General features: G+C 41.6%; 1 protein-coding gene across 2 annotated transcripts in view; it reads left to right on the top strand.

The window, feature by feature from the left end:
• The window catches only part of PDZRN4 (PDZ domain containing ring finger 4), a 265975-nt gene extending 245736 nt beyond the window's left edge, over positions 1 to 20239 (top strand). Inside the window, exon 8 of one of the 2 annotated variants that reach the window (XM_073619931.1) lies at positions 18143 to 20239. In XM_073619931.1, coding sequence (XP_073476032.1) covers positions 18143 to 19669 — 1527 coding nt within the window. In that variant the 3' untranslated portion in view covers positions 19670 to 20239. The remainder of the gene's footprint in view (positions 1 to 18142) is intronic. The other variant, XM_073619932.1, reaches the window with a different exon arrangement.
• The last annotated feature ends 6386 nt before the right edge of the window (positions 20240 to 26625 follow it).

The following is a 26625-nucleotide window of genomic DNA, read 5'->3' on the forward strand; positions in this document are numbered from 1 at the left end:
TGTTCAGCTAAAACTACAAGTTAGTGTAGTGCGACCTCTGCACAGTGTTTACCTAAAGCTACAAGTTAGTGTAGTGCGTCCTCCTCACAGTGTTCAGCTAAAACTACAAGTTAGTGTAGTGCGACCTCTGCACAGTGTTCAGCTAAAGCTACAAGTTAGTGTAGTGCGTCCTCCTCACAGTGTTCAGCTAAAACTACAAGTTAGTGTAGTGCGACCTCTGCACAGTGTTTACCTAAAGCTACAAGTTAGTGTAGTGCGTCCTCCTCATAGTGTTCAGCTAAAACTACAAGTTAGTGTAGTGCGACCTCTGCACAGTGTTCAGCTAAAGCTACAAGTTAGTGTAGTGCGTTCTCCTCACAGTGTTCAGCTAAAAGTACAAGTTAGTGTAGTGCGACCTCTGCACAGTGTTTACCTAAAGCTACAAGTTAGTGTAGTGCGTCCTCACAGTGTTCAGCTAAAACTACAAGTTAGTGTAGTGCTTCCTCTGAACAGTGTTCAGCTAAAACTACAAGTTAGTGTAGTGCGTCCTCCTCACAGTGTTCAGCTAAAACTGCAAGTTAGTGTAGTGCGACCTCTGCACAGTGTTCAGCTAAAGCTACAAGTTAGTGTAGTGCGTCCTCCTCACAGTGTTCAGCTAAAACTACAAGTTAGTGTAGTGCGACCTCTGCACAGTGTTTACCTAAAGCTACAAGTTAGTGTAGTGCGTCCTCCTCACAGTGTTCAGCTAAAACTACAAGTTAGTGTAGTGCGACCCCTGCACAGTGTTCAGCTAAAGCTACAAGTTAGTGTAGTGCGTCCTCCTCACAGTGTTCAGCTAAAACTACAAGTTAGTGTAGTGCATCCTCCTCACAGTGTTCAGCTAAAACTACAAGTTAGTGTAGTGCGACCTCTGCACAGTGTTCAGCTAAAGCTACATGTTAGTGTAGTGCGTCCTCCTCACAGTGTTCAGCTAAAACTACAAGTTAGTGTAGTGCGACCTCTGCACAGTGTTCAGCTAAAGCTACAAGTTAGTGTAGTGTGTCCTCCTCACAGTGTTCAGCTAAAAATACAAGTTAGTGTAGTGCGACCTCTGCACAGTGTTCAGCTAAAGCTACAAGTTAGTGTAGTGCGTCCTCCTCACAGTGTTCAGCTAAAACTACAAGTTAGTGTAGTGCGTCCGCTGAACAGTGTTCAGCTAAAACTACAAGTTAGTGTAGTGCGTCCTCCTCACAGTGTTCAGCTAAAACTACAAGTTAGTGTAGTGCGACCTCTGCACAGTGTTCTGCTACAGCTACAAGTTAGTGTAGTGCGTCCTCCTCACAGTGTTCAGCTAAAACTACAAGTTAGTGTAGTGCGACCTCTGCACAGTGTTCAGCTAAAACTACAAGTTAGTGTAGTGCGTCCTCCTCACAGTGTTCAGCTAAAACTACAAGTTAGTGTAGTGCTTCCTCTGAACAGTGTTCAGCTAAAACTACAAGTTAGTGTAGTGCGTCCTTACTCACAGTGTTCAGCTAAAACTACAAGTTAATGTAGTGCGTCCTCCTCACAGTGTTCAGCTAAATCTACAAGTTAGTGTAGTGCGACCTCTGCACAGTGCTCAGCTAAAGCTACAAGTTAGTGTAGTGCATCCTCCTCACAGTGTTCAGCTAAAACTACAAGTTAGTGTAGTGAGACCTCTGCACAGTGTTCAGCTAAAGCTACAAGTTAGTATAGTGCGTCCTCCTCACAGTGTTTAGCTAAAACTACAAGTTAGTGTAGTGCGACCTCTGCACAGTGTTTACCTAAAGCTACAAGTTAGTGTAGTGCGTCCTCCTCACAGTGTTCAGCTAAAACTACAAGTTAGTGTAGTGCGACCTCTGCACAGTGTTCAGCTAAAGCTGCAAGTTAGTGTAGTGCGTCCTCCTCACAGTGTTCAGCTAAAACTACAAGTTAGTGTAGTGCGACCTCTGCACAGTGTTTACCTAAAGCTACAAGTTAGTGTAGTGCGTCCTCCTCATAGTGTTCAGCTAAAACTACAAGTTAGTGTAGTGCGACCTCTGCACAGTGTTCAGCTAAAGCTACAAGTTAGTGTAGTGCGTTCTCCTCACAGTGTTCAGCTAAAAGTACAAGTTAGTGTAGTGCGACCTCTGCACAGTGTTTACCTAAAGCTACAAGTTAGTGTAGTGCATCCTCACAGTGTTCAGCTAAAACTACAAGTTAGTGTAGTGCTTCCTCTGAACAGTGTTCAGCTAAAACTACAAGTTAGTGTAGTGCGTCCTCCTCACAGTGTTCAGCTAAAACTACAAGTTAGTGTAGTGCGACCTCTGCACAGTGTTCAGCTAAAGCTACAAGTTAGTGTAGTGCGTCCTCCTCACAGTGTTCAGCTAAAACTACAAGTTAGTGTAGTGCGACCTCTGCACAGTGTTCAGCTAAAGCTACAAGTTAGTGTAGTGCGTCCTCCTCACAGTGTTCAGCTAAAACTACAAGTTAGTGTAGTGCGACCTCTGCACAGTGTTCAGCTAAAGCTACAAGTTAGTGTAGTGTGTCCTCCTCACAGTGTTCAGCTAAAAATACAAGTTAGTGTAGTGCGACCTCTGCACAGTGTTCAGCTAAAGCTACAAGTTAGTGTAGTGCGTCCTCCTCACAGTGTTCAGCTAAAACTACAAGTTAGTGTAGTGCGTCCGCTGAACAGTGTTCAGCTAAAACTACAAGTTAGTGTAGTGCGTCCTCCTCACAGTGTTCAGCTAAAACTACAAGTTAGTGTAGTGCGACCTCTGCACAGTGTTCTGCTACAGCTACAAGTTAGTGTAGTGCGTCCTCCTCACAGTGTTCAGCTAAAACTACAAGTTAGTGTAGTGCGACCTCGACACAGTGTTCAGCTAAAACTACAAGTTAGTGTAGTGCGTCCTCCTCACAGTGTTCAGCTAAAACTACAAGTTAGTGTAGTGCTTCCTCTGAACAGTGTTCAACTAAAACTACAAGTTAGTGTAGTGCGTCCTCCTCACAGTGTTCAGCTAAAACTACAAGTTAATGTAGTGCGTCCTCCTCACAGTGTTCAGATAAAACTACAAGTTAGTGTAGTGCGACCTCTGCACAGTGCTCAGCTAAAGCTACAAGTTAGTGTAGTGCATCCTCCTCACAGTGTTCAGCTAAAACTACAAGTTAGTGTAGTGAGACCTCTGCACAGTGTTCAGCTAAAGCTACAAGTTAGTATAGTGCGTCCTCCTCACAGTGTTCAGCTAAAACTACAAGTTAGTGTAGTGCGACCTCTGCACAGTGTTTACCTAAAGCTACAAGTTAGTGTAGTGCGTCCTCCTCACAGTGTTCAGCTAAAACTACAAGTTAGTGTAGTGCGACCTCTACACAGTGTTCAGGTAAAGCTGCAAGTTAGTGTAGTGCGTCCTCCTCACAGTGTTCAGCTAAAACTACAAGTTAGTGTACTGCGACCTCTGCACAGTGTTTACCTAAAGCTACAAGTTAGTGTAGTGCGTCCTCCTCATAGTGTTCAGCTATAACTACAAGTTAGTGTAGTGCGACCTCTGCACAGTGTTCAGCTAAAGCTACAAGTTAGTGTAGTGCGTTCTCCTCACAGTGTTCAGCTAAAAGTACAAGTTAGTGTAGTGCGACCTCTGCACAGTGTTTACCTAAAGCTACAAGTTAGTGTAGTGCATCCTCACAGTGTTCAGCTAAAACTACAAGTTAGTGTAGTGCTTCCTCTGAACAGTGTTCAGCTAAAAGTACAAGTTAGTGTAGTGCGTCCTCCTCACAGTGTTCAGCTAAAACTACAAGTTAGTGTAGTGCGACCTCTGCACAGTGTTCAGCTAAAGCTACAAGTTAGTGTAGTGCATCCTCCTCACAGTGTTCAGCTAAAACTACAAGTTAGTGTAGTGCGACCTCTGCACAGTGTTTACCTAAAGCTACAAGTTAGTGTAGTGCGTCCTCCTCACAGTGTTCAGCTAAAACTACAAGTTAGTGTAGTGCGACCCCTGCACAGTGTTCAGCTAAAGCTACAAGTTAGTGTAGTGCGTCCTCCTCACAGTGTTCAGCTAAAACTACAAGTTAGTGTAGTGCATCCTCCTCACAGTGTTCAGCTAAAACTACAAGTTAGTGTAGTGCGACCTCTGCACAGTGTTCAGCTAAAGCTACAAGTTAGTGTAGTGCGTCCTCCTCACAGTGTTCAGCTAAAACTACAAGTTAGTGTAGTGCGACCTCTACACAGTGTTCAGCTAAAGCTACAAGTTAGTGTAGTGTGTCCTCCTCACAGTGTTCAGCTAAAAATACAAGTTAGTGTAGTGCGACCTCTGCACAGTGTTCAGCTAAAGCTACAAGTTAGTGTAGTGCGTCCTCCTCACAGTGTTCAGCTAAAACTACAAGTTAGTGTAGTGCGTCCGCTGAACAGTGTTCAGCTAAAACTACAAGTTAGTGTAGTGCATCCTCCTCACAGTGTTCAGCTAAAACTACAAGTTAGTGTAGTGCGACCTCTGCACAGTGTTCAGCTAAAGCTACAAGTTAGTGTAGTGTGTCCTCCTCACAGTGTTCAGCTAAAACTACAAGTTAGTGTAGTGCGTCCTCCTCACAGTGTTCAGCTAAAACTACAAGTTAGTGTAGTGCGTCCTCTGAACAGTGTTCAGCTAAAACTACAAGTTAGTGTAGTGCGTCCTCCTCACAGTGTTCAGCTAAAACTACAAATAAGTGTAGTGGCTCCTCTGAACAGTGTTCAGCTAAAACTACAAGTTAGTGTAGTGTGTCCTCCTCACAGTGTTCAGCTAAAACTACAAGTTAGTGTAGTGCGACCTCTGCACAGTGTTCTGCTAAAACTACAAGTTAGTGTAGTGCGTCCTCCTCACAGTGTTCAGCTAAAACTACAAGTTAGTGTACTGCGATCTCTGCACAGTGTTCAGCTAAAGCTACAAGTTAGTGTAGTGCGTCCTCCTCACAGTGTTCAGCTAAAACTACAAGTTAGTGTAGTGCGACCTCTGCACAGTGTTCAGCTAAAGCTACAAGTTAGTGTAGTGTGTCCTCCTCACAGTGTTCAGCTAAAACTACAAGTTAGTGTAGTGCGACCTCTGCACGGTGTTCAGCTAAAGCTACAAGTTAGTGTAGTGCTTCCTCCTCACTGTGTTCAGCTAAAACTACAAGTTAGTGTAGTGCGACCTCTGCACAGTGTTCAGCTAAAGCTACAAGTTAATGTAGTGCGTCCTCCTCACAGTGTTCAGCTAAAACTACAAGTTAGTATAGTGCGACCTTTGCACAGTGTTCAGCTAAAGCTACAAGTTAGTGTAGTGCGTCCTCCTCACAGTGTTCAGCTAAAACTACAAGTTAGTGTAGTGCGACCTCTGCACAGTGTTCAGCTAAAGCTACAAGTTAGTGTAGTGCGTCCTCCTCACAGTGTTCAGCTAAAACTACAAGTTAGTGTAGTGCGACCTCTGCACAGTGTTCAGCTAAAGCTACAAGTTAGTGTAGTGCGTCCTCCTCACAGTGTTCAGCTAAAACTACAAGTTAGTGTAGTGCGACCTCTGCACAGTGTTTACCTAAAGCTACAAGTTAGTGTAGTGCGTCCTCCTCACAGTGTTCAGCTAAAACTACAAGTTAATGTAGTGCGACCTCTGCACAGTGTTCAGCTAAAGCTACAAGTTAGTGTAGTGCGTCCTCCTCACAGTGTTCAGCTAAAACTACAAGTTAGTGTAGTGCGTCCTCCTTACAATGTTCAGCTAAAACTACAAGTTAGTGTAGTGCGACCTCTGCACAGTGTTCAGCTAAAGCTACAAGTTAATGTAGTGCGTCCTCCTCACAGTGTTCAGCTAAAACTACAAGTTAGTGTAGTGCGACCTCCTCACAGTGTTCAGCTAAAGCTACAAGTTAGTGTAGTGCGTCCTCCTCACAGTGTTCAGCTAAAACTACAAGTTAGTGTAGTGCGACCTCTGCACAGTGTTCAGCTAAAGCTACAAGTTAGTGTAGTGCGTCCTCCTCACAGTGTTCAGCTAAAACTACAAGTTAGTGTAGTGCGATCTCTGCACAGTTTTCAGCTAAAGCTACAAGTTAGTGTAGTGCGTCCTCCTCACAGTGTTCAGCTAAAACTACAAGTTAGTGTAGTGCGTCCTCTGCACAGTGTTCTGCTAAAGCTACAAGTTAGTGTAGTGTGTCCTCCTCACAGTGTTCAGCTAAAACTACAAGTTAGTGTAGTGAGACCTCTGCACAGTGTTCAGCTAAAGCTACTAGTTGGTGTAGTGCATCCTCCTCACAGTGTTCAGCTAAAACTACAAGTTAGTGTAGTGCGTCCTCTGAACAGTGTTCAGCTAAAACTACAAGTTAGTGTAGCGCGTCCTCCCCACAGTGTTCAGCTAAAACTACAAGTTAGTGTAGTGCGACCTCTGCACAGTGTTCTGCTAAAGCTACAAGTTAGTGTAGTGCGTCCTCCTCACAGTGTTCAGCTAAATCTACAAGTTAGTGTAGTGCAACCTCTGCACAGTGTTTACCTAAAGCTACAAGTTAGTGTAGTGCGTCCTGCTCACAGTGTTCAGCTAAAACTACAAGTTAGTGTAGTGCGTCCTCCTCACAGTGTTCAGCTAAAACTACAAGTTAGTGTAGTGCGTCCTCCTTACAGTGTTCAGCTAAAACTACAAGTTAGTGTAGTGCGTCCTCCTTACAGTGTTCAGATAAAACTACAAGTTAGTGTAGTACGACCTCTGCACGGTGTTCAGCTAAAGCTACAAGTTAGTGTAGTGCTTCCTCCTCACAATGTTCAGCTAAAACTACAAGTTAGTGTAGTGCGACCTCTGCACAGTGTTCAGCTAAAGCTACAAGTTAGTGTAGTGCGTCCTCCTCACAGTGTTCAGCTAAAACTACAAGTTAGTGTAGTGCGACCTCTGCACAGTGTTCAGCTAAAGCTACAAGTTAGTGTAGTGTGTCCTCCTCACAGTGTTCAGCTAAAAATACAAGTTAGTGTAGTGCGACCTCTGCACAGTGTTCAGCTAAAGCTACAAGTTAGTGTAGTGCGTCCTCCTTAGTGTGTTCAGCTAAAACTACAAGTTAGTGTAGTGCGTCCGCTGAACAGTGTTCAGCTAAAACTACAAGTTAGTGTAGTGCATCCTCCTCACAGTGTTCAGCTAAAACTACAAGTTAGTGTAGTGCGACCTCTGCACAGTGTTCTGCTACAGCTACAAGTTAGTGTAGTGCGTCCTCCTCACAGTGTTCAGCTAAAACTACAAGTTAGTGTAGTGCGACCTCTGCAGTGTTCAGCTAAAGCTACAAGTTAGTGTAGTGTGTCCTCCTCACAGTGTTCAGCTAAAACTACAAGTTAGTGTAGTGCGTCCTCCTCACAGTGTTCAGCTAAAACTACAAGTTAGTGTAGTGCGTCCTCTGAACAGTGTTCAGCTAAAACTACAAGTTAGTGTAGTGCGTCCTCCTCACAGTGTTCAGCTAAAACTACACGTAAGTGTAGTGCGTCCTCTGAACAGTGTTCAGCTAAAACTACAAGTTAGTGTAGTGTGTCCTCCTCACAGTGTTCAGCTAAAACTACAAGTTAGTGTAGTGCGACCTCTGCACAGTGTTCTGCTAAAGCTACAAGTTAGTGTAGTGCGTCCTCCTCACAGTGTTCAGCTAAAACTACAAGTTAGTGTACTGCGATCTCTGCACAGTGTTCAGCTAAAGCTACAAGTTAGTGTAGTGCGTCCTCCTCACAGTGTTCAGCTAAAACTACAAGTTAGTGTAGTGCGACCTCTGCACAGTGTTCAGCTAAAGCTACAGGTTAGTGTAGTGTGTCCTCCTCACAGTGTTCAGCTAAAACTACAAGTTAGTGTAGTGCGACCTCTGCACGGTGTTCAGCTAAAGCTACAAGTTAGTGTAGTGCTTCCTCCTCACAGTGTTCAGCTAAAACTACAAGTTAGTGTAGTGCGACCTCTGCACAGTGTTCAGCTAAAGCTACAAGTTAGTGTAGTGCGTCCTCCTCACAGTGTTCAGCTAAAACTACAAGTTAGTGTAGTGCGACCTCTGCACAGTGTTCAGCTAAAGCTACAAGTTAGTGTAGTGCGTCCTCCTCACAGTGTTCAGCTAAAACTACAAGTTAGTGTAGTGCGACCTCTGCACAGTGTTTACCTAAAGCTACAAGTTAGTGTAGTGCGTCCTCCTCACAGTGTTCAGCTAAAACTACAAGTTAATGTAGTGCGACCTCTGCACAGTGTTCAGCTAAAGCTACAAGTTAGTGTAGTGCGTCCTCCTCACAGTGTTCAGCTAAAACTACAAGTTAGTGTAGTGCGTCCTCCTCACAGTGTTCAGCTAAAACTACAAGTTAGTGTAGTGCGTCCTCCTTACAGTGTTCAGATAAAACTACAAGTTAGTGTAGTACGACCTCTGCACGGTGTTCAGCTAAAGCTACAAGTTAGTGTAGTGCTTCCTCCTCACAATGTTCAGCTAAAACTACAAGTTAGTGTAGTGCGACCTCTGCACAGTGTTCAGCTAAAGCTACAAGTTAATGTAGTGCGTCCTCCTCACAGTGTTCAGCTAAAACTACAAGTTAGTGTAGTGCGACCTCCTCACAGTGTTCAGCTAAAGCTACAAGTTAGTGTAGTGCGTCCTCCTCACAGTGTTCAGCTAAAACTACAAGTTAGTGTAGTGCGACCTCTGCACAGTGTTCAGCTAAAGCTACAAGTTAGTGTAGTGAGTCCTCCTCACAGTGTTCAGCTAAAACTACAAGTTAGTGTAGTGAGACCTCTGCACAGTGTTCAGCTAAAGCTACTAGTTAGTGTAGTGCATCCTCCTCACAGTGTTCAGCTAAAACTACAAGTTAGTGTAGTGCATCCTCTGAACAGTGTTCAGCTAAAACTACAAGTTAGTGTAGCGCGTCCTCTGCACAGTGTTCTGCTAAAGCTACAAGTTAGTGTAGTGCGTCCTCCTCACAGTGTTCAGCTAAAACTACAAGTTAGTGTAGTGCGACCTCTGCACAGTGTTTACCTAAAGCTACAAGTTAGTGTAGTGCGTCCTGCTCACAGTGTTCAGCTAAAACTACAAGTTAGTGTAGTGCGCCCTCCTCACAGTGTTCAGCTAAAACTACAAGTTAGTGTAGTGCGTACTCCTCACAGTGTTCAGCTAAAACTACAAGTTAGTGTAGTGCGTCCTCCTTACAGTGTTCAGATAAAACTACAAGTTAGTGTAGTACGACCTCTGCACGGTGTTCAGCTAAAGCTACAAGTTAGTGTAGTGCTTCCTCCTCACAATGTTCAGCTAAAACTACAAGTTAGTGTAGTGCGACCTCTGCACAGTGTTCATCTAAAGTTACAAGTTAATGTAGTGCGTCCTTCTCACAGTGTTCAGCTAAAACTACAAGTTAGTGTAGTGCGACCTCCTCACAGTGTTCAGCTAAAGCTACAAGTTAGTGTAGTGCGTCCTCCTCACAGTGTTCAGCTAAAATTACAAGTTAGTGTAGTGCTACCTCTGCACAGTGTTCAGCTAAAGCTACAAGTTAGTGTAGTGCGTCCTCCTCACAGTGTTCAGCTAAAACTACAAGTTAGTGTAGTGCGATCTCTGCACAGTTTTCAGCTAAAGCTACAAGTTAGTGTAGTGTGTCCTCCTCACAGTGTTCAGCTAAAACTACAAGTTAGTGTAGTGCGTCCTCTGAACAGTGTTCAGCTAAAACTACAAGTTAGTGTAGTGCGTCCTCACAGTGTTCAGCTAAAACTACAAGTTAGTGTAGTGCGACCTCTGCACAGTGTTCTGCTAAAGCTACAAGTTACTGTAGTGCGTCCTCCTCACAGTGTTCAGCTAAAACTACAAGTTAGTGTAGTGCGACCTCTGCACAGTGTTCAGCTAAAGCTACAAGTTAGTGTAGTGCGTCCTCCTCACAGTGTTCAGCTAAAACTACAAGTTAGTGTAGTGCGACCTCTGAACAGTGTTCAGCTAAAGCTACAAGTTAGTGTAGTGCGTCCTCCTCACAGTGTTCAGCTAAAACTATAAGTTAGTGTAGTGCGGCCTCTGAACAGTGTTCAGCTAAAGCTACAAGTTAGTGTAGTGCATCCTCCTCACAGTGTTCAGCTAAAACTACAAGTTAGTGTAGTGCGACCTCTGCACAGTGTTCAGCTAAAGCTACAAGTTAGTGTAGTGCGTCCTCCTCACAGTGTTCGGCTAAAACTACAAGTTAGTGTAGTGCTTCCTCTGCACAGTGTTCAGCTAAAGCTACAAGTTAGTGTAGTGCGACCTCTGCACAGTGTTCAGCTAAAGCTACAGGTTAGTGTAGTGCGTCCTCCTCACAGTGTTCAGCTAAAACTACAAGTTAGTGTAGTGCGACCTCTGCACAGTGTTCAGCTAAAGCTACAAGTTAGTGTAGTGCATCCTCTGAACAGTGTTCAGCTAAAACTACAAGTTAGTGTAGTGCGAGCTCTGCACAGTGTTCAGCTAATGCTACCTGTCGAAGCTTGGTGGTGTTTTCCTGATCCTATCACTACCGCAGGCAGCTAAATAAGCTACAAGTTAGTTTTTTGCGAGCTCTGCACAGTGTTCACCTAAAGCTACCTGTAGAAGGTTGGTGGTGTTTTCCTGATCCTATCACTACCGCCAATTTCGTTCCGTTCGCAGGTTCAAGGGGCTACTCAAGTATGCAGGCCAAAAGATGCCATGCGGTGCTTGAGCTGGTGTGCTTGGGGGACAGGAGCCACAATGGGGCAGAGGTTCTAACAGCTCTGCAGGGGCAGATTCAGAGGTGGTTGACGCCATGCCAACTTAAGGCAGGAATGGTGGTTTGCAACAATGGCACCAACCTCCTCTCTGCCCTGCGACAGGGACAAATGACCCATGTGCCCTGTTTGGCTCACGTCCTTAACTTGGTGGTGCAGCGGTTCTTGGGCAGGTACCCGGGCTTACAGGATGTCCTGAGGCAGGCCAGGAAAGTCTGTTGCATTTCCGCCAGTCATATAATGCCAGACTTCCAAAAGGAGTTTAACCTGCCCAAGAACCGCCTAATCTGTGACATGCCCACCAGGTGGAACTCAACGTTGGCCATACTGCAGCAGCTACACACGCAGCAGAGGGCCATCAATGAGTACTTGTGCGACTATGGCACCAGGACAGGGTCAGGGGAGCTTGTTTTTTTTTTCCCCACGCCAGTGGGCCATGATAAGGGATGCATGCACTGTCCTGTCACCATTTGAGGAGGCCACGAGGATGGTGAGCAGTGACAGTGCATGCATCAGTGACATTGTCCACCTGTTGGAGCACACGCTGCGTGGAATAATGGATAGGGCACTTGAGGCAGAACAGAGGCAAGAAGAGGAGGAATTCCTTAGCTCTCAAGGCCCCCTTTATCCAGACAGTGTTCCTGCGTGCCCGCCGATCACACAGGAAGAGGAGGAGGAGGAGGAGGATTGTGTCAGTATGGAGGTGAAGCCTGGCACTCAGCATCAGCAATCGGTCTTTAAGGGATCAGTCCCAAGAAACACATGGACTTTTACGTGGCTGGGAGGAGGTGGCTGCGGACCATGTCGTCCTTAGTGACCCAGAGGACTCCGGACCGAGTACCTCAGCAAACCTACGCTGCATGGCCTCCCTGATCCTGCAAAGCCTGCGTAAGGATCCTCGTATTCGTGGTATCAAGGAGAAGGACCAATACTGGCTGGCAACCCTCCTTGGTCCACGTTACAAGGGTAAGGTTCGGTTCCAGCAACCATCGCCAGCGTCTGTTTTACATCGTGCAGGAATTCCTAGGGGCAAGATCTGACTTGGACACCTTTCCCACCGAAAATCCTCTGGGTTACTGGGTCTTGAGGATGGATCACTGACCAGAGCTTGCACAGTATGCAATTGAGCTACTGGCCTGTCATGCATCCAGCGTTCTTTCGGAACACACATTCAGTGCTGCTGGAGGCTTTGTAACCGATCACAGGGTGCGTCTGTCCACCGACTTGGTCGATCGACTGACCTTCAAAAAAATGAATCAGTCTTGGATCACCACCAGCTACCAAGCACCTGATGCTGATGTAACCGAATAATTTTTTTTGAAATCTCAGATTCCTTCAAGGACTGCCTATGCTGATGCTGAGTGACTATCCTGAGTAATTATCCTCTTCCTCCTCAATGATCACACTGATAGCTTGTAAGAACATTTTTGGTTCTGGGCACCTCCACCAGTGCCTAAGGCCCAATTTTTCAGCCCCTGTTTAACAGGGGCGTATAATTACAATTTTTGATGCAATACTTTGCAGCAGGGCTCCTTCCTGCGTTCCAACTAGAGTATCTGTGAGGGGTTGCAGTGTTGTGGCACCAGCAATTAGTGCCTAAGGCCCAATTTTTCAGCCCCTGTTTAACAGGGGCATGTAATTACAATTTTTGATGCAATACTTTGCAGCAGGGCTCATTTCTGCGTTCCAACTAGAGTATCTGTGAGGGGTTGCAGTGTTGTGGCACCAGCACCAGTGCCTAAGGCCCAATTTTTCAGCCCCTGTTTAACAGGGGCGTGTAATTACAATTTTTGTTGCAATAATTTTCAGCAGGGCTCCTTCCTGCGTTCCAACTAGAGTATCTGTGAGGGGTTGCAGTGTTGTGGCACCAGCACTAGTGCCTAAGGCCCAATTTTTCAGCCCCTGTTTAAGAGGGGCATGTAATTACAATTTTTGATGCAATACTTTGCAGCAGGGCTCGTTTCTGCGTTCCAACTAGAGTATCTGTGAGGGGTTGCAGTGTTGTGGCACCAGCACCAGTGCCTAAGGCCCAATTTTTCAGCCCCTGTTCAACAGGGGCATGTAATTACAATTCTTGATCTAATATTTCACTGCAGGGCCCATTTCTGCGCCCACCAAGAGCGAGTGAGGACTTACAGTGTTGTGGCACTAGCACCACCACCACCACCAAAGGCCCAATTTTTCTGCCCCTGTTCGATAGGGGCATGTAATTACAATTCTTGATCTAATATTTCACAGCAGGGCCCTGTGAGGACTTACAGCGTTGTGGCACTAGCACCACCACCACCAAAGGCCCAATTTTTCTGACCCTGTTCAACAGGGGCATGTAATTACAATTCTTCATCTAATATTTCACAGCAGAGCCCGTTCCTGCGCCCACCAAGAGTAACTGTGAGGGCTTACAGTGTTGTGGCAACACCAACACCTAAGGCCGCAATTTCTGCAGAGTATATAAGGCAGGCCCTTACTTTTAAACATCCAACTTACAAATGACTCCTACTTGCAAACGGAAGGAGACAACAGGGAGTGAGATGAAATCTACCCCTAGGAAGGGAAATTCTCTCCTGTAAGAGTTAATATGGGAAAAACGTGTCTCTTCTCCACTGATGCTTTATCACCAATCCTTGTTTCACTAAAAACCCCAAATTGTCAAGAAACATTTGTCATTGGGACAGAAAGTGAGGTAAAATCTTCTGAAGAGGTGCACAGACAGCAAAACAAATGCCACAGGGGTCATAACCCTTCCCTATGTTTTCCAAAAAGTTTAAAAATAAATTTTTTGTCTGGAGCTACACTTTAAAAATGTACCAGTTCAAAATTACAAACAGATTCTACTTAACAACAAACCTACAGTCCCTGTCTTGTTTGCACCACCTGTATACTGCTGTTAAGAGTATATAGGGCCTGGTGACCCCACGCCTTTCCTGTTTTTAATTTAGGTGCGGGGTTCCCCTTAATATCCATACAAGACCCAAAGGGCCTGGTAATGGACTGGGGGGGTACCCATGCTGTTTGTCTCACTGATTTTCATCCATATTGCCAGGACCCGACATTACATTAAAGCCGCAAGCAGTTTTAAATGACTTTTTTTTCCTTTAAAAATTACATTTTGTGCAGGGACTGTTCTAAGCACGGGAAACATGCGCCACTTTACAGGCATACTATAGACACCCCCCAGGTACGATATTTAAAGGAATATTTCACTTTTTTTTAACTTTAAGCATCATTAAAATCACTGCTCCCGAAAAAACGGCCATTTTTAAAAGTTATTTTTGCATTGATACATGTCCCCTGGGGCAGGACTCGGGTCCCCAAACCCTTTTTAGGACAATACCATGCAAATTAGCCTTTAAAATGAGCACTTTTGATTTCGAACGTTCGAGTCCCATAGACCTCAATGGGGTTCTAACGTTCGTGCAAATTTTCGGTCTGTTCGCAGGTTCTGGTGTGAAACCGAACCGGGGGGTGTTCGGCTCATCCCTAGTAACAAAGGTGTTTAAAGTCCTCCTCTTGTGAATATCACAATCACATATACAGACAATTGTGAATCCACCACCACACAGAGTGCACACTTACCAGCTTGCACAAGCTGACTCGCTTATGTCTAATACCCAGCCAGGGCCTTTTCCTCTAGGGATGGCAAACAAATGGCAGATCCAACCATAGCAGCCTCTGAACACTACTAAGGGGCAGATGGACTTGGATGGTCACAGGGACTCAGTGGGATCCAGGGTCCTCACTCGACAATCATGTTCATATAGACTCAAAAAGGAAAAGTTCACCACAGGTAAAGCCAGACTAATGTTTTTTCAAGTATTACTTACATGTGAGTAAGGTTCTTCTAACATGGATAGTAAGCTAACAATGTAAACGCCCATCCTTGCGGGACATTGAACAGGGCGATGATGTCAGCCCGCCGCTCATCCCGACGTATTTCATTAACAGTCTGACGTTATCCTGGGGCACACGTCTGTCAGTGCGAGTGGAGAAAAAGCTGATAAACGTCTCTTCCTGGTTACCATGTGATGTGCTGTGATTGGACACAGCTCTTCACATGGTAAAGAGCCTACGTCAGAGGCTCTTTACCAGGATCAGAGATGCGGTATGTCAGAATGACACACCACACCACCGATAGTCGCGCTGCATGCCCCCCGTGGGCGCACAATCACGGCTTATCCTGCTGGATGTCATATGACGTCCAATCAGGATAACTTAACCACTTTGTGACATTTTGTTATATTGTGCGCGGGAAGTTGTCAATAGTGCTGTCATTAAATAGTACTATTGAGGTATTCGTTTAAGTCTAAATTAATAATTCAGTAAAATGGTTTGTATTTTCAGTAGTTCTGAATGAAAAACTCTTTAGGTCAGACATGGGGTATGCCTCTCTTCAGCAAAGCCACTAAAGGGGAATAAATGAAAAGGATAATTTTTCATATCACCTTTCTTCTGCAGACACAAATAAACTTTTTTTTTTTTTTTAATTCTATATTTTATTATTTCAAACACAGAAAAAGAAAAAAAATACATTTTCATATATATATATATATATATACATATAAAACAAATATCGTTATTGCTGCTTCCAATTTGCAGAGTATAACTTAGCACATTGTGATTCAGTTTTTAGTAGACACATATGACTTATTATCAAACAAGACAGAAAAAGAAAGAGAAAAAAAAAAAAAACCCAAATACAAAAATTTCCCTATGGCATTTTTTAGGTTTTAGGTCCCCCCCCCCTCATAATGACCCATCCTGCTCTCCGAGCGCATATCCGAACTCCCTGGTGCAGACCAGAAGAGACCATGAATTCAATTTTTTATTACATTTCTCCCCCTTACCCTGTGTAATCGCAGTGCCTTTTTCCATGGCGTATATATCCGCTACTTTTTTTAACCATAGTGAGATCGAGGGGGGTGATTCTTGCTTCCAAACGGCCGGGATACAGGCCTTTGCCGCATTCAAAAGATGGGCCACCAGAGAATTCCGATATGTACACTTTGAGAGGTCCGAAAGATGAAGAAGATATCTTGCTGGGTCGGACCTCGGGTCATACTCTGTTAATTGTCTTACAGTATCTCATACTTTAGACCAGAAATCTACTAACTTTCGACATGACCAAAAGATGTGGAGCATATTACCCTCTGATTCTTCACATCACCAGCATTTATTTGTCCGCTCTGGATACATTTTTTGTAGTGATGATGGAACTTTATACCACCTTGAAAGAATTTCGTAGCATAACTCTTGGTATTTGCTGGCAGTTGAGGAGTAATGAGCAAAGTGTAAAATATAGCTCCTTTGCTCTTTGGAGAGTGTAATGTCCAGATCTCTTTCCCATTTCGAAAGAAATCTTGGGACACAAATAAACTTAATTCTGAGGCACAAGTCAGAACTCCTTTTCATACAATTCCTTTTGTACAACTTTTTTTTCACTATAAACCAAACTTTTCTTACAGGATTTTTAAAAATACAGCACAATCAAGTGGCCATGGTTTACATTGTCAATGGCAGTCAGTCATTCACAAATCCAACTTTCATTTTTTTCTTCTTCAAATTCTCATACTCTTCCTTCATTACACTTTTCCAGATTATCTTCACACACTGCCCAAACCAAACAGTAATTTATATAATTATTACATATACTGAATATATAAATGTGAGCTATTTGTCCCATTACTGCACAGCTTCTTACTAGCTTCATTTTCTTAGTCTCCTATTACAAGGACTTGGACTAAGTGCCAAGTCCTATTTTTGCCTCTATATCTGGTCTGAGCAGCCAGAAAGGGAAAAAATAAGGCTGTGGATTGCACAACTTTTCCAACCAAACTGAAAGAGCCTCTGTGGCTTACATACATATGGATTTATAGCACTTTACATTTTCACATTATGCAATGCTCTAAGACACCACTACCACTTAAAAGATGGTGGAAACAATAAAATGTATCTAATCATGTAAAAATATTTACTTTTGGCAAAAAAATTGCTTAAACCCCAGAACATTATATATTTTCTGAAAGCAGAGTTCCTGTAGGATAAAAAAGATGCTAGTTGCAAATTTGTATGTCAGATATTTACCACGGTTTACATACCCGGGGCAACGGGATTTACATAAATATTTTACACTTTATTATCATTTTTTTTTACTTGATTGCTACCACAAATGGGTTAAAGTGGATGTAAACCCACTCTCATCATTGCTAACCTACTGCCACCTACTGCCAAAGTGCTTATCTCTAAGTATATACATGCCTCCTGCATGTATCCTTACCTGTCAAATATCTCCCCTTTTTCTGTTTGTAGCCCCACAAAAATCCGGATTCTGTGGGTGGGTTGGTTATCTGGAGCTCAGTGGGCAGAGCTGTGATGTCAGTGAGATGCCAGTGAGATGTCAGTGTGATGCCAAGGGGAGTGTAGAGGTGGGCGGGGAGTCTGGTGACGCTAAAAAATAGACACGACCATCAATTCCAGAGATTTGCTGGGTTCATTGTGCAGAACGGGGTTTCACAGGTAGGGATACATGCAGGAGGCATGTGTACACATGTAGAGTAGTACTATGGCAATGGTTTGTAATGATGTGTGGTGGGTTTACATCCACTTATTAGTAAAAATAATAACTGTTAAATTGTAAACAGATTTGGTATCCCCAAAATCCTGGAGCCTTTATATGCATATATAAATCTTAGCTCTCATTGTCCAGAACCATCCTACATGTGTTCTAATTTTTCATCTTCCTGCTTATATTAAATGTAATAGGCAGCCTCATTCACCAATAAACAGGGGAAGGTGAAGGAGATGGGGACAGGAAGAGGCAGTCCAAATTATAACAAAGTTGTGGTTGATTTTTACATAACAGAGCACCCTAGTTTGTGATGCCTGGGCATTCTAAAGATACAGCAAGCATGCAGAGAGCCAACTTAAAATGCATGTTCTATGTACCTGGGGCCACTCTACAAGTAAAAGTGAAGCCTCAGGCTTATGTTACACCCAAACATTTATAGTGATTCACAATTTCCACGTAAGCCATAATCCTTCATTTATATTCAGGCACCTAAAAAATTTGGATTCCTATAAATACAATAACCGTATATATTGGTATTATTTTTGTTAAATATGAGCCTCACATTCATAACAGTGTGTGAAACTAAGTAAACAAATCTCACAGATACATTATCATAACAGTTTTACTCTTATCTCTCACCATAAGACACTTTACAGCATGTTTCCAAACGATTTCCCTAGTATATATTGGCCTTCTAAATGTTCCTTAATTTAAAGTGACCTCTTTCTATATTTTTCTCTGTATGTACAATAGAGCCATTCATCCACAAATGCAGTCTATCTTCAGTGTTTACAAAAAGTAAAGGAAATCATGAGAATGGCTTTTGTAAGCACTTTTACTAATAGTGAAATTGTTAATTCTGTATTTGTTTTAAGGCACAATTCCATGCTCTAGTTAGTATTGCTGAGGTTGCAATATTCTAAACTTACTTAATGAAATATTTTTCTCTCCTCAGCAAAAAAAGCCAGAAGAGGAAGATGGTACAACTGACACAGCAACTTCGTCGTCCAATAACCATGAAAAAGACAGTGGTGTAGGGCGCACAGATGAAAGTCAGCACCATGATGAGAGCTCAGAAATGGAAAATATAATCAAAGATCACAGAATCACTTGTCTTCAGAAAAACCCAAAGCTAAGACAAAGTCAGGATACGTTAGGAAGTATTGAACTCCAGTTTAATGACAGTATGGTTTCTGGGGAATATATGGATTCTGATCCTGCCATCAGTCAAGAAGAGGAGTGTGAAAGGTTTCGACAGTTGTTAGAGCTGAAGTGCCAAATCCGAAACCGAGGAGAGTATGACCTGTACTATTCCAGCAGTACAATTGAATGTAGCACAACAGAGCCTTGTGGAGTAGAACATGAGTTACAGCTTTTGAATGAAGAGCTGAGAAGCATTGAACTTGAGTGCCAAAGCATAATGCAGGCGCACCGGCTCCAAAATGTTAGGAATCAAACTAGCGATATTTTGGAAATTCACAGTGATGAGATGTGCAATTATAATACTAGCACAGACTTACGGAGAGACAAAGTGGGGAATATCAGAGAGCATACAGAGCGATCTGATAAGGACAGTTCTAGTGCATATAACACAGCAGAAAGTTGTAGGAGCACACCACTGACTGTAGACAGGTCCCCAGACAGCTCCTTACAAAGGATAATTAGCATCACAAACCGGAAAAATCTCAGTAGCACCATTGTAACAAACCATCTATCATCTGGACTAAGCAGTATTGAGTATACTCCAACCAAATCTCTAACCAGTGTTCAGAGCCTTCCAACAGAATGTCAAGATACTGTGTTAGAGTGCAGTAAGTTCTCAGATTGTAGGAAACCAGTCCTAGATGAAATCCCATACCTTTCACCATACCACAGTTCATCATATAGATATGGAAATGTACCAGTCCATGCAAGACATTATCAAAGTTACATGCAACTCGTTCAACAGAAAACTGCAGTAGAATATGCACAAAGCCAACTAAATCTAGTAACGATGTGCAGAGATTCTCCAAGGTCATTAGAGCCAAGAATGGAATGGAAAGTAAAAATAAGGAGTGATGGGACAAGATATATCACTAAAAGGCCAGTAAGAGACAAACTTTTGAAGGAGCGTGCCTTAAAAATCAAAGAAGAGAGGAGTGGCATGACAACAGATGATGATACAATGAGTGAGATGAAAATGGGAAGATACTGGAGTAAAGAGGAAAGGAAACAGCACCTTATGAGGGCAAAGGAGCAGAGGAGGCGTAGAGAATTCATGATGCGCAGCAGACTGGAGTGTCTTAAAGAGAGCCCACAGAGTGGTAGTGAAAGTAAAAAGGAAATCAGTATAATTGAACTGAGTCACAGAAAAATGATGAAAAAACGAAACAAAAAGATCTTAGACAACTGGATGACAATCCAAGAACTTATGACACACGGTGAAAGGTCTCCTGATGGTTCCAGACTACATAATGCCTTTTTATCAGTCACTACTGTTTGAGTAGGACTGTAAAAGAATAGGCTATCTTTTTAGATAGAGTACGATTGCCTCGTTCAATGTGGCATTTTTATATACAGTATTTTGTGACTGTTTATAGTTTCAATTTTGTAAAATCTATTTGGCAATTTTACATTTTTTTCATATATAACTACTTTGCTTATTAATATTAAATGATTTGTGAATATATTAAAATGCTCTTTTTTTGTAAAAAAAATTAAACTTGAAAGAAAGCCATTTGATTTCTTACTATGATGTATCTATTGTAGTTGAAATTTTTGATTTGTTTCTCTAGTTTATTTTTTTTTCTACTTTCATGATAACTTACAATAAATGCCAAATTAAACAGTTTTATATACATATGATATTTGAAGTACATACAGATAAAGTGCAATGTACCAGATCTCATCCTATGCTTCAGAAATGTTTTTGATTGAGAATGTATACATGGAATATGTAATTTACAACTGTATTTGTCCAAGTCAAATGTCAGTGGCAAACCTGTCACTATTTGTGCAGGCCTCAGTCATGTAGCTAGATATAACTGTGGAGATGGAAGCAAAATAAATGATTATTCAGCATTGTTCATAAAGATTGTATTTTTCTTTTTCTTACTTTAACCTCAGGTATACTAATCAGGCAAATGTAATGAATTCGCCCCTTACCCTAGGGGTAAATTTATGAAACATTGAAAGTGACTTTCACCATTTACTGGTAGTGAATCAATCACTGACATTTAAAACACGTGCATTAGGAAGATTTATCTGCAGTCAATGTTTGGATAATGTCAGATTAAGTGATTTAAAAATATTTCCTATGTTGTTTGTATAATGATTATAGAGTAAAAAAAACTCATTCTTTAGTCAGACATAATGTCATGCTGCACTGAATGGAGTGGGCATTTGGCTGGTACAAGAATGAAGGAGTTGTTGCAGCATGACTCTGATACTAAATTTCAGGAGAGCACCGGCTCAATTGCAGTCAGCAATCAGAAAAACATCAATGTTTGCAGCATGATGTCATCACAATGCTTTTTAACTTATGTGAATCAGGGGTGCCTAATTCCATACTGCCTATCTCTGCACTATCACCAGCCAGATTTTCTTTGATATTTCAGACTTACTGTCTCCTTCCCCTTTGGTGCAGGTCCCAGTCTAGTGTTCAAGGCAGCTATTTATCTGAGTTTCTTTGGATTCCTCAGACCTGGGGAAGTGTCCCAGGCTAGCTGTCATGCACCTGTTCTGCTCAGAGGCAGTCTCACCAGGTTCCCTGATCATTACGAGTTACAACTTCCCAATAACAAGAATAGACAGACAGGCTAGGGTTTGTGGTAAAATACTACAGAGCCAACAGTAATTGGTGCCCGGTTGGAGTGTTTGACTCTCTCTGCAAATTTTTTGCAGCAACTCCTCTGAATAGCCCTCTGCTCCCCTTTCCCACGCATCCTCCCATTTCCGGATCCCCATATTGAAGTCAGCCGGGCATTCACTATTTTACTGGACTGATTGTTGTTAGCATTTCATTACACCTATTTTTGTGTCTTTTGCCCTCTTTTAAGCGTATTGACCAGCTACACAAAAACAAATAGGAGGGACTTTGGACTTTACAGGCACAGTAACAACAAAATATCTATAACAGAATTAATTTATTGAAAAACACATATAGATAGGACATCGATTAAAACCACAAATCATATGTATACATCAAAATGTTAGGACGATAGCTATACAAAACCATCTATATGTATAATTCTTTGGACATGAGGATAAACATCCTAAGTGGCAACCGGTCCGAGAAGATGGCTGGATAGCAGATCCGCAATCGCTTAATTCAAATTGTGTAGATACCCAATGCTCAACATGTTTCGCATGTCTTCACGCTTCTTCAAAAGCAGAAAGATGTATTGTGGAAAATGGATGTATCAAAGGTCATATGAAATAAGGTAGCCCACAGGTAAAGGGAAAAAAGAAAAAAGTAAAAACACCACGCGTCTAGTTGGATATGGATTGGTAGTGTATCCAGCCGCTAAAGTAGAAAAAGTTCCTCCATATCACATTTATATAGGTATATATGGATATATGTAAGGAGTTCAAGGAGTCCCAGGCAATTATGTAGATACCAAAGCCAGAGTGTTACAGGAGATCTGTTTTAGAGTGAGAGCTGCTCATACCTGCATTCCATAGGAGTCACAAACGAGAGCGTGGTGCCATCCCTTCACTACACTGGAGCGGCTAGACCAGCTACACCTCAGTTCTTGGTAGTTAGAGTAATCACATTTCCAAGTGAAGACTCTGGCTACAATTTGAATATGTAGCATTTGTTCCAAAAATGTGTGCCTTATTTGTTAATAGTTAGCTCTAACTTTATTTTTTCAGTTAAACAGAAAAAGCACATAGTTCAAAATGGCATTGATGTATACACATTACTTCCTGTAGAGGAGTGACATTTTGGATTCGTCGTGCACATACATCAATATGAATTTGAGTTGTAATGATCAATTATTTTATATCAATATGATTGCATATGCATCACAATAATGGACCAATAGAGAGATTTACTTTACACCTTGCTAGCAGACACTGGGGTGACTAGAAACGATGAGAAAACTCTCAGTTTGAAAACCAATCACACTGGTGAATTTGCACATTGCAATTTTTTTGTACAATTCATGAAACATGATTACCTGGTTTTCATAAATTGTGAGATTCTCTGCAAAATTCCATGCTGATATTTAGGAGAATCAAATGTTGAATGCTGACTGTTAGCAAATGAACAGTCTCTTAAAAAGTATACAGACTGTGTTTTCTTGGAAAGATTTGCAAACAAGGTGTCATGAATGTGCACTGAAATTGTACAACATTGACAATATTATAATCTAAGGGTTTCTAATCTTCAGTCCTCAAGTGACCATAAAATAATTTCTGAATTTCTTTAATAATTACTGATTTTATATATATATCTATATATATATATAGATATATATCTATATCTATATCTATAGATATAGATATATAGATATATCTATATATATATATATATATATCTATATATATATATATATATAATTACAAGTACAAATAAATAAAATATGTGTGAAAAAAGAAGGAAATTACATTAAATTGTTGTTTCAATTAGACCCTTGATCCACCCCTTGGACCGATTTTGAGATGGATAAAAATCTGTTATAATTCCTACATTTTCCCTTTATGGGTACTTGGAAAATTAAAGGCTTTACATGTTGAATTTCGCATGGTCAAATATGTCTATTAAACATAATATACTAAAATTGAATTTGAATCTAATTAAAATTAAATTTGATGAAATATCTACACTTTCATATAGTAAATAAAAAAAAAAATAAAAAAAAGACAGACAGTGTTCCATACCTAATTATACAGGATAAATGTTGGTGGGGAGAAGGGAGTGAAGCTGTGCCTAACTGAGAACCTAGCTGCTACGAACCTAACCTACTCTCTTGGAGACACACAGACTTTCAGTTCTAAGACCAGACCATCCCCAGTTGAACAAAATCTTTTTTTGCCTCTCCAGTCCCTCCCTTCATTACCGTTTCAGAAGTTGTTTGTAAACATATGCACTACTCGTAGTAGAGACTAGTGTTCTTTGCCCATTCTAGCCTTTTCCATGTATAAATGGTTGTGTCCAAGATGTGTACAGGATGTGAAGTATGCATGTCCCAGGTTTCCACAGTTTGCTGAATGTTTTCTTTGTTTTGATTAAGTGAGGGAGCTAAGGTTGTTTGGGCAGGCTGATACAGCATTAACCCAGCTGAAACAGGCCTGAAGTTGTGGGCACTATATATACACTCAGCCTGCTCAGGGACTTTGATCCACCAGACCCAGTTTCTGTACATGTCATGCTAGGGCAGGACTACCGGTGTGGACAAGATCCAGCCAATGTTTTAGTGAGACATAGTCTACATGGAGAGGATTTTTTCTTTTTTTTTCTTTTACAGAGAGTTAAGCACCTGGGCAGCAGTAGATTGCTTCAGGTCTTTTAGCCAGGGGCATTCATGTTTACTTCTTTCTTCTTAAAGTGGAGCTCTACCCCTTTAAAAAATTTCCCTCTTTGCAATGCCCCCCCAGGTGTACATCGCTAAATGTCATTTTTTTTTTTTTTCAAGATGTAAATACCTTTTTTGTTGTCTTCGGGCAGCACTTCCTGTCCGGGCCGCCTAGGCGATTACATTAGGTGAGTCCCATTGACTCCTGGGATATTGGTGTCATCTATTCCAGGAGTCTTTGGGAAGACCAATAATCAAATCTCACTGTATTTTCCCCGACTGCACTTGTACTTGCTGGGTTCTCGTTTGATTGACAGGTTGCCATAATAATGGGGTGGGAACTTCTGTCTCTGCCACCATTGCTATGGCAATCTGCAAACAACAACCTGCTCTGTGCAGTGTCATTACTGCGCAGGCATGAATTTGGGAGGTGTATGCTGGGTAGCCAGCTGCACCTAATCCCAAAAAATTAACAGGATCGGGCTTCAGATGCCCATATATGAGTTGGACCCTGCCTGCTTCTGAGATCAAGAGATTAGTAATTTAAAATGTACTAGCATGAAGACATATTAGAAACATGCAAATAATATTATGCAAGAACTGACAATTATGGGGGAGCTTTTAAAAAAAATTGATTGGGGGATAGGAGCTGGATAGGAGCTCTGCTTAAATTTGAAGAAAGCCCTGCATTACAAACTTTCATTCCATTTTTGCTTACAACACATGCTGCACATTTAGGGGGTAGTGGAAGTGAAAACAGACTTTTACTTAAAAAGAAGTGACTAGAACAGATAAGGAGGATTTAGGGGTTCATAATCACACGCTCAGATTTACCAAACTGCAACAACTGCAAAAAGCTCAGGATCTGCAATACTTTCTGGATGCTATGAGTGGCACTTTTGCTACTGCCTCTCAACATTTGTATTGTGGAATGTACTGACTCAGAAATGTCAAGGATAATATTTTATAGAGGCCTAATACCTGCTAAGCAAATTTATATATATGTTGTGATAGATGGACTTTCAGATATAATAATGCAAAACAGAGGTAGTATTTCTGGTTGAACAAGAACCACAACATTCATCATATTTGTAATTTAGTATATAAAATGCGTGCATTCCAGATCACATGGTTGATTGACGGTGACCATTTTTTATTGTGGCCTAACATAATTTAACTTTATTTTATGAGTCAAAAGAACTTATAAAATATTTTACAGCAAATTATTCCTTACATTTATTTTTCTTTCGGAGCCCCTTCTTACTTGCATGCGTGGTATAATGATGCAGTGTGTATGAATGTTGTGCAGTTTTGCCATTAATTTTCAGTGACATCCCAATGCACATACAGGATCAAAACAAATGAACCTGTCTCTAAACTTTCTATAATGCATGTATGGGGAAAAATAAGGCAAGTATGTTTTTTGGCCAGTTGATACTTGTTGAGGGGACAAGTGAGCAGACACGAATAATGCAATGTGTGTGGATGAGCTAAAATATGCACATCAATGTGTGTCAGAAAATGCATGCATAATTTGAAGGGTCCCCTAGTTTTAGAAAATACTTTTTTTTATGTGACAGGACAGATACACTGTATGAATAATAGGTCGTTTGTAAACCCATCTAATTGGTTAATATAGATATTGTAAAAAGAAAAATCCACTTTATTTATGTATAGGAAGGTGTCCAGTAAATGTAACCTGTCACAAATGGTAGTTGTTTTGTTCCAGAGAACAACAAACCCCCGTGTCCCATAGTTGGACAATTATGGCAAAGGTTGCATCACAGGAGGAATGAAAATCAACCCAGAAAAGACATCCCCGAAAGACATTTGTAATAATTCCCTGGATCAAACTATTACAATGGTAGCCTCAGTAATTATTACAGAAGATGCCATTATTTGTAAGAAAAATTATTTTATTACTTTTTAAGTCATGACTACTTCCTGCGACAGGGCATTTCACAGCTTAATCACCCTTATCATAAAGAACACTTCTATATAGTTTGAAAATATCCAATCCTCTGCATATGACTTATGTGGCCTTGTCTACAGCTACTGGTATATAAAAAAAAATCTTTATTTTTAATTTGAATAATATTATACACATACTTATTATCAAGGAGATCTTTAAATCATGTTTTTTCTTAACTAAACAAATACAAGTTCCTTAAACTTTCATTTCATGTAACCCTTCCAATGCCTTTATATCGATTTAGCTTCCTTCTATTATTCTCTCTCCAAATCTCCTACAGTGGATATAAAAAGTCTACACACCCCTATTAAAAAGTCAGGTTTCTGTGATGTAAAAAAATGAGACAAAAGATAAATCTTTTTAGAACTTTTTCCACCCTTAATGTAACCTATAAACTGTACAACTCAATTGAAAAACAAACTGAAATCTTTTAGGGGGGATAAAAATAAAAACTAAAATAACGTGGATGTATAAGTGTGCACACCCTCCTATAACTGGGGATGTAGCTGTGTTCAAAATTAAGCAATCACATTCAAACTTATGTCAAATAGGGGTCCGTACACAACTGCCATCATTTAAAGTGCCTCTGATTAACCCCAAATAAAGTTCAGCTGTTCTAGTAGGTCTTTCCTGACATTTTCTTAGTAAAAAAAATATATATGGCACAACAGTGACATTACAAAGAACTGGACATCCCTCCAAAATTGATGAATAGACGTTAAGACAACTGGTCAGGGATCCTGCCAAGAGGCCTACAGAAAGATTAAACATTTTATCTACCACACTGCGCATGAACCATGGCACAGCATCAGGGGCCAGCTGCAGGAACCAGAAAGAGACAGCCAGCCCCCTAAAGACAGCAGGAGAGAAGGTGACGGCGCAGGGCCCTACATGCTGTGATGGAAAAGTAAATTCTGGATTTGACTGGAGTGGGGATATGAAAAAAGGGGATCCAGGACTGTAAGA

This window comes from Aquarana catesbeiana, linkage group LG03 (assembly GCF_042186555.1).
Source record: "Aquarana catesbeiana isolate 2022-GZ linkage group LG03, ASM4218655v1, whole genome shotgun sequence".
NCBI classification, from domain to species: Eukaryota; Metazoa; Chordata; class Amphibia; order Anura; family Ranidae; genus Aquarana; species Aquarana catesbeiana.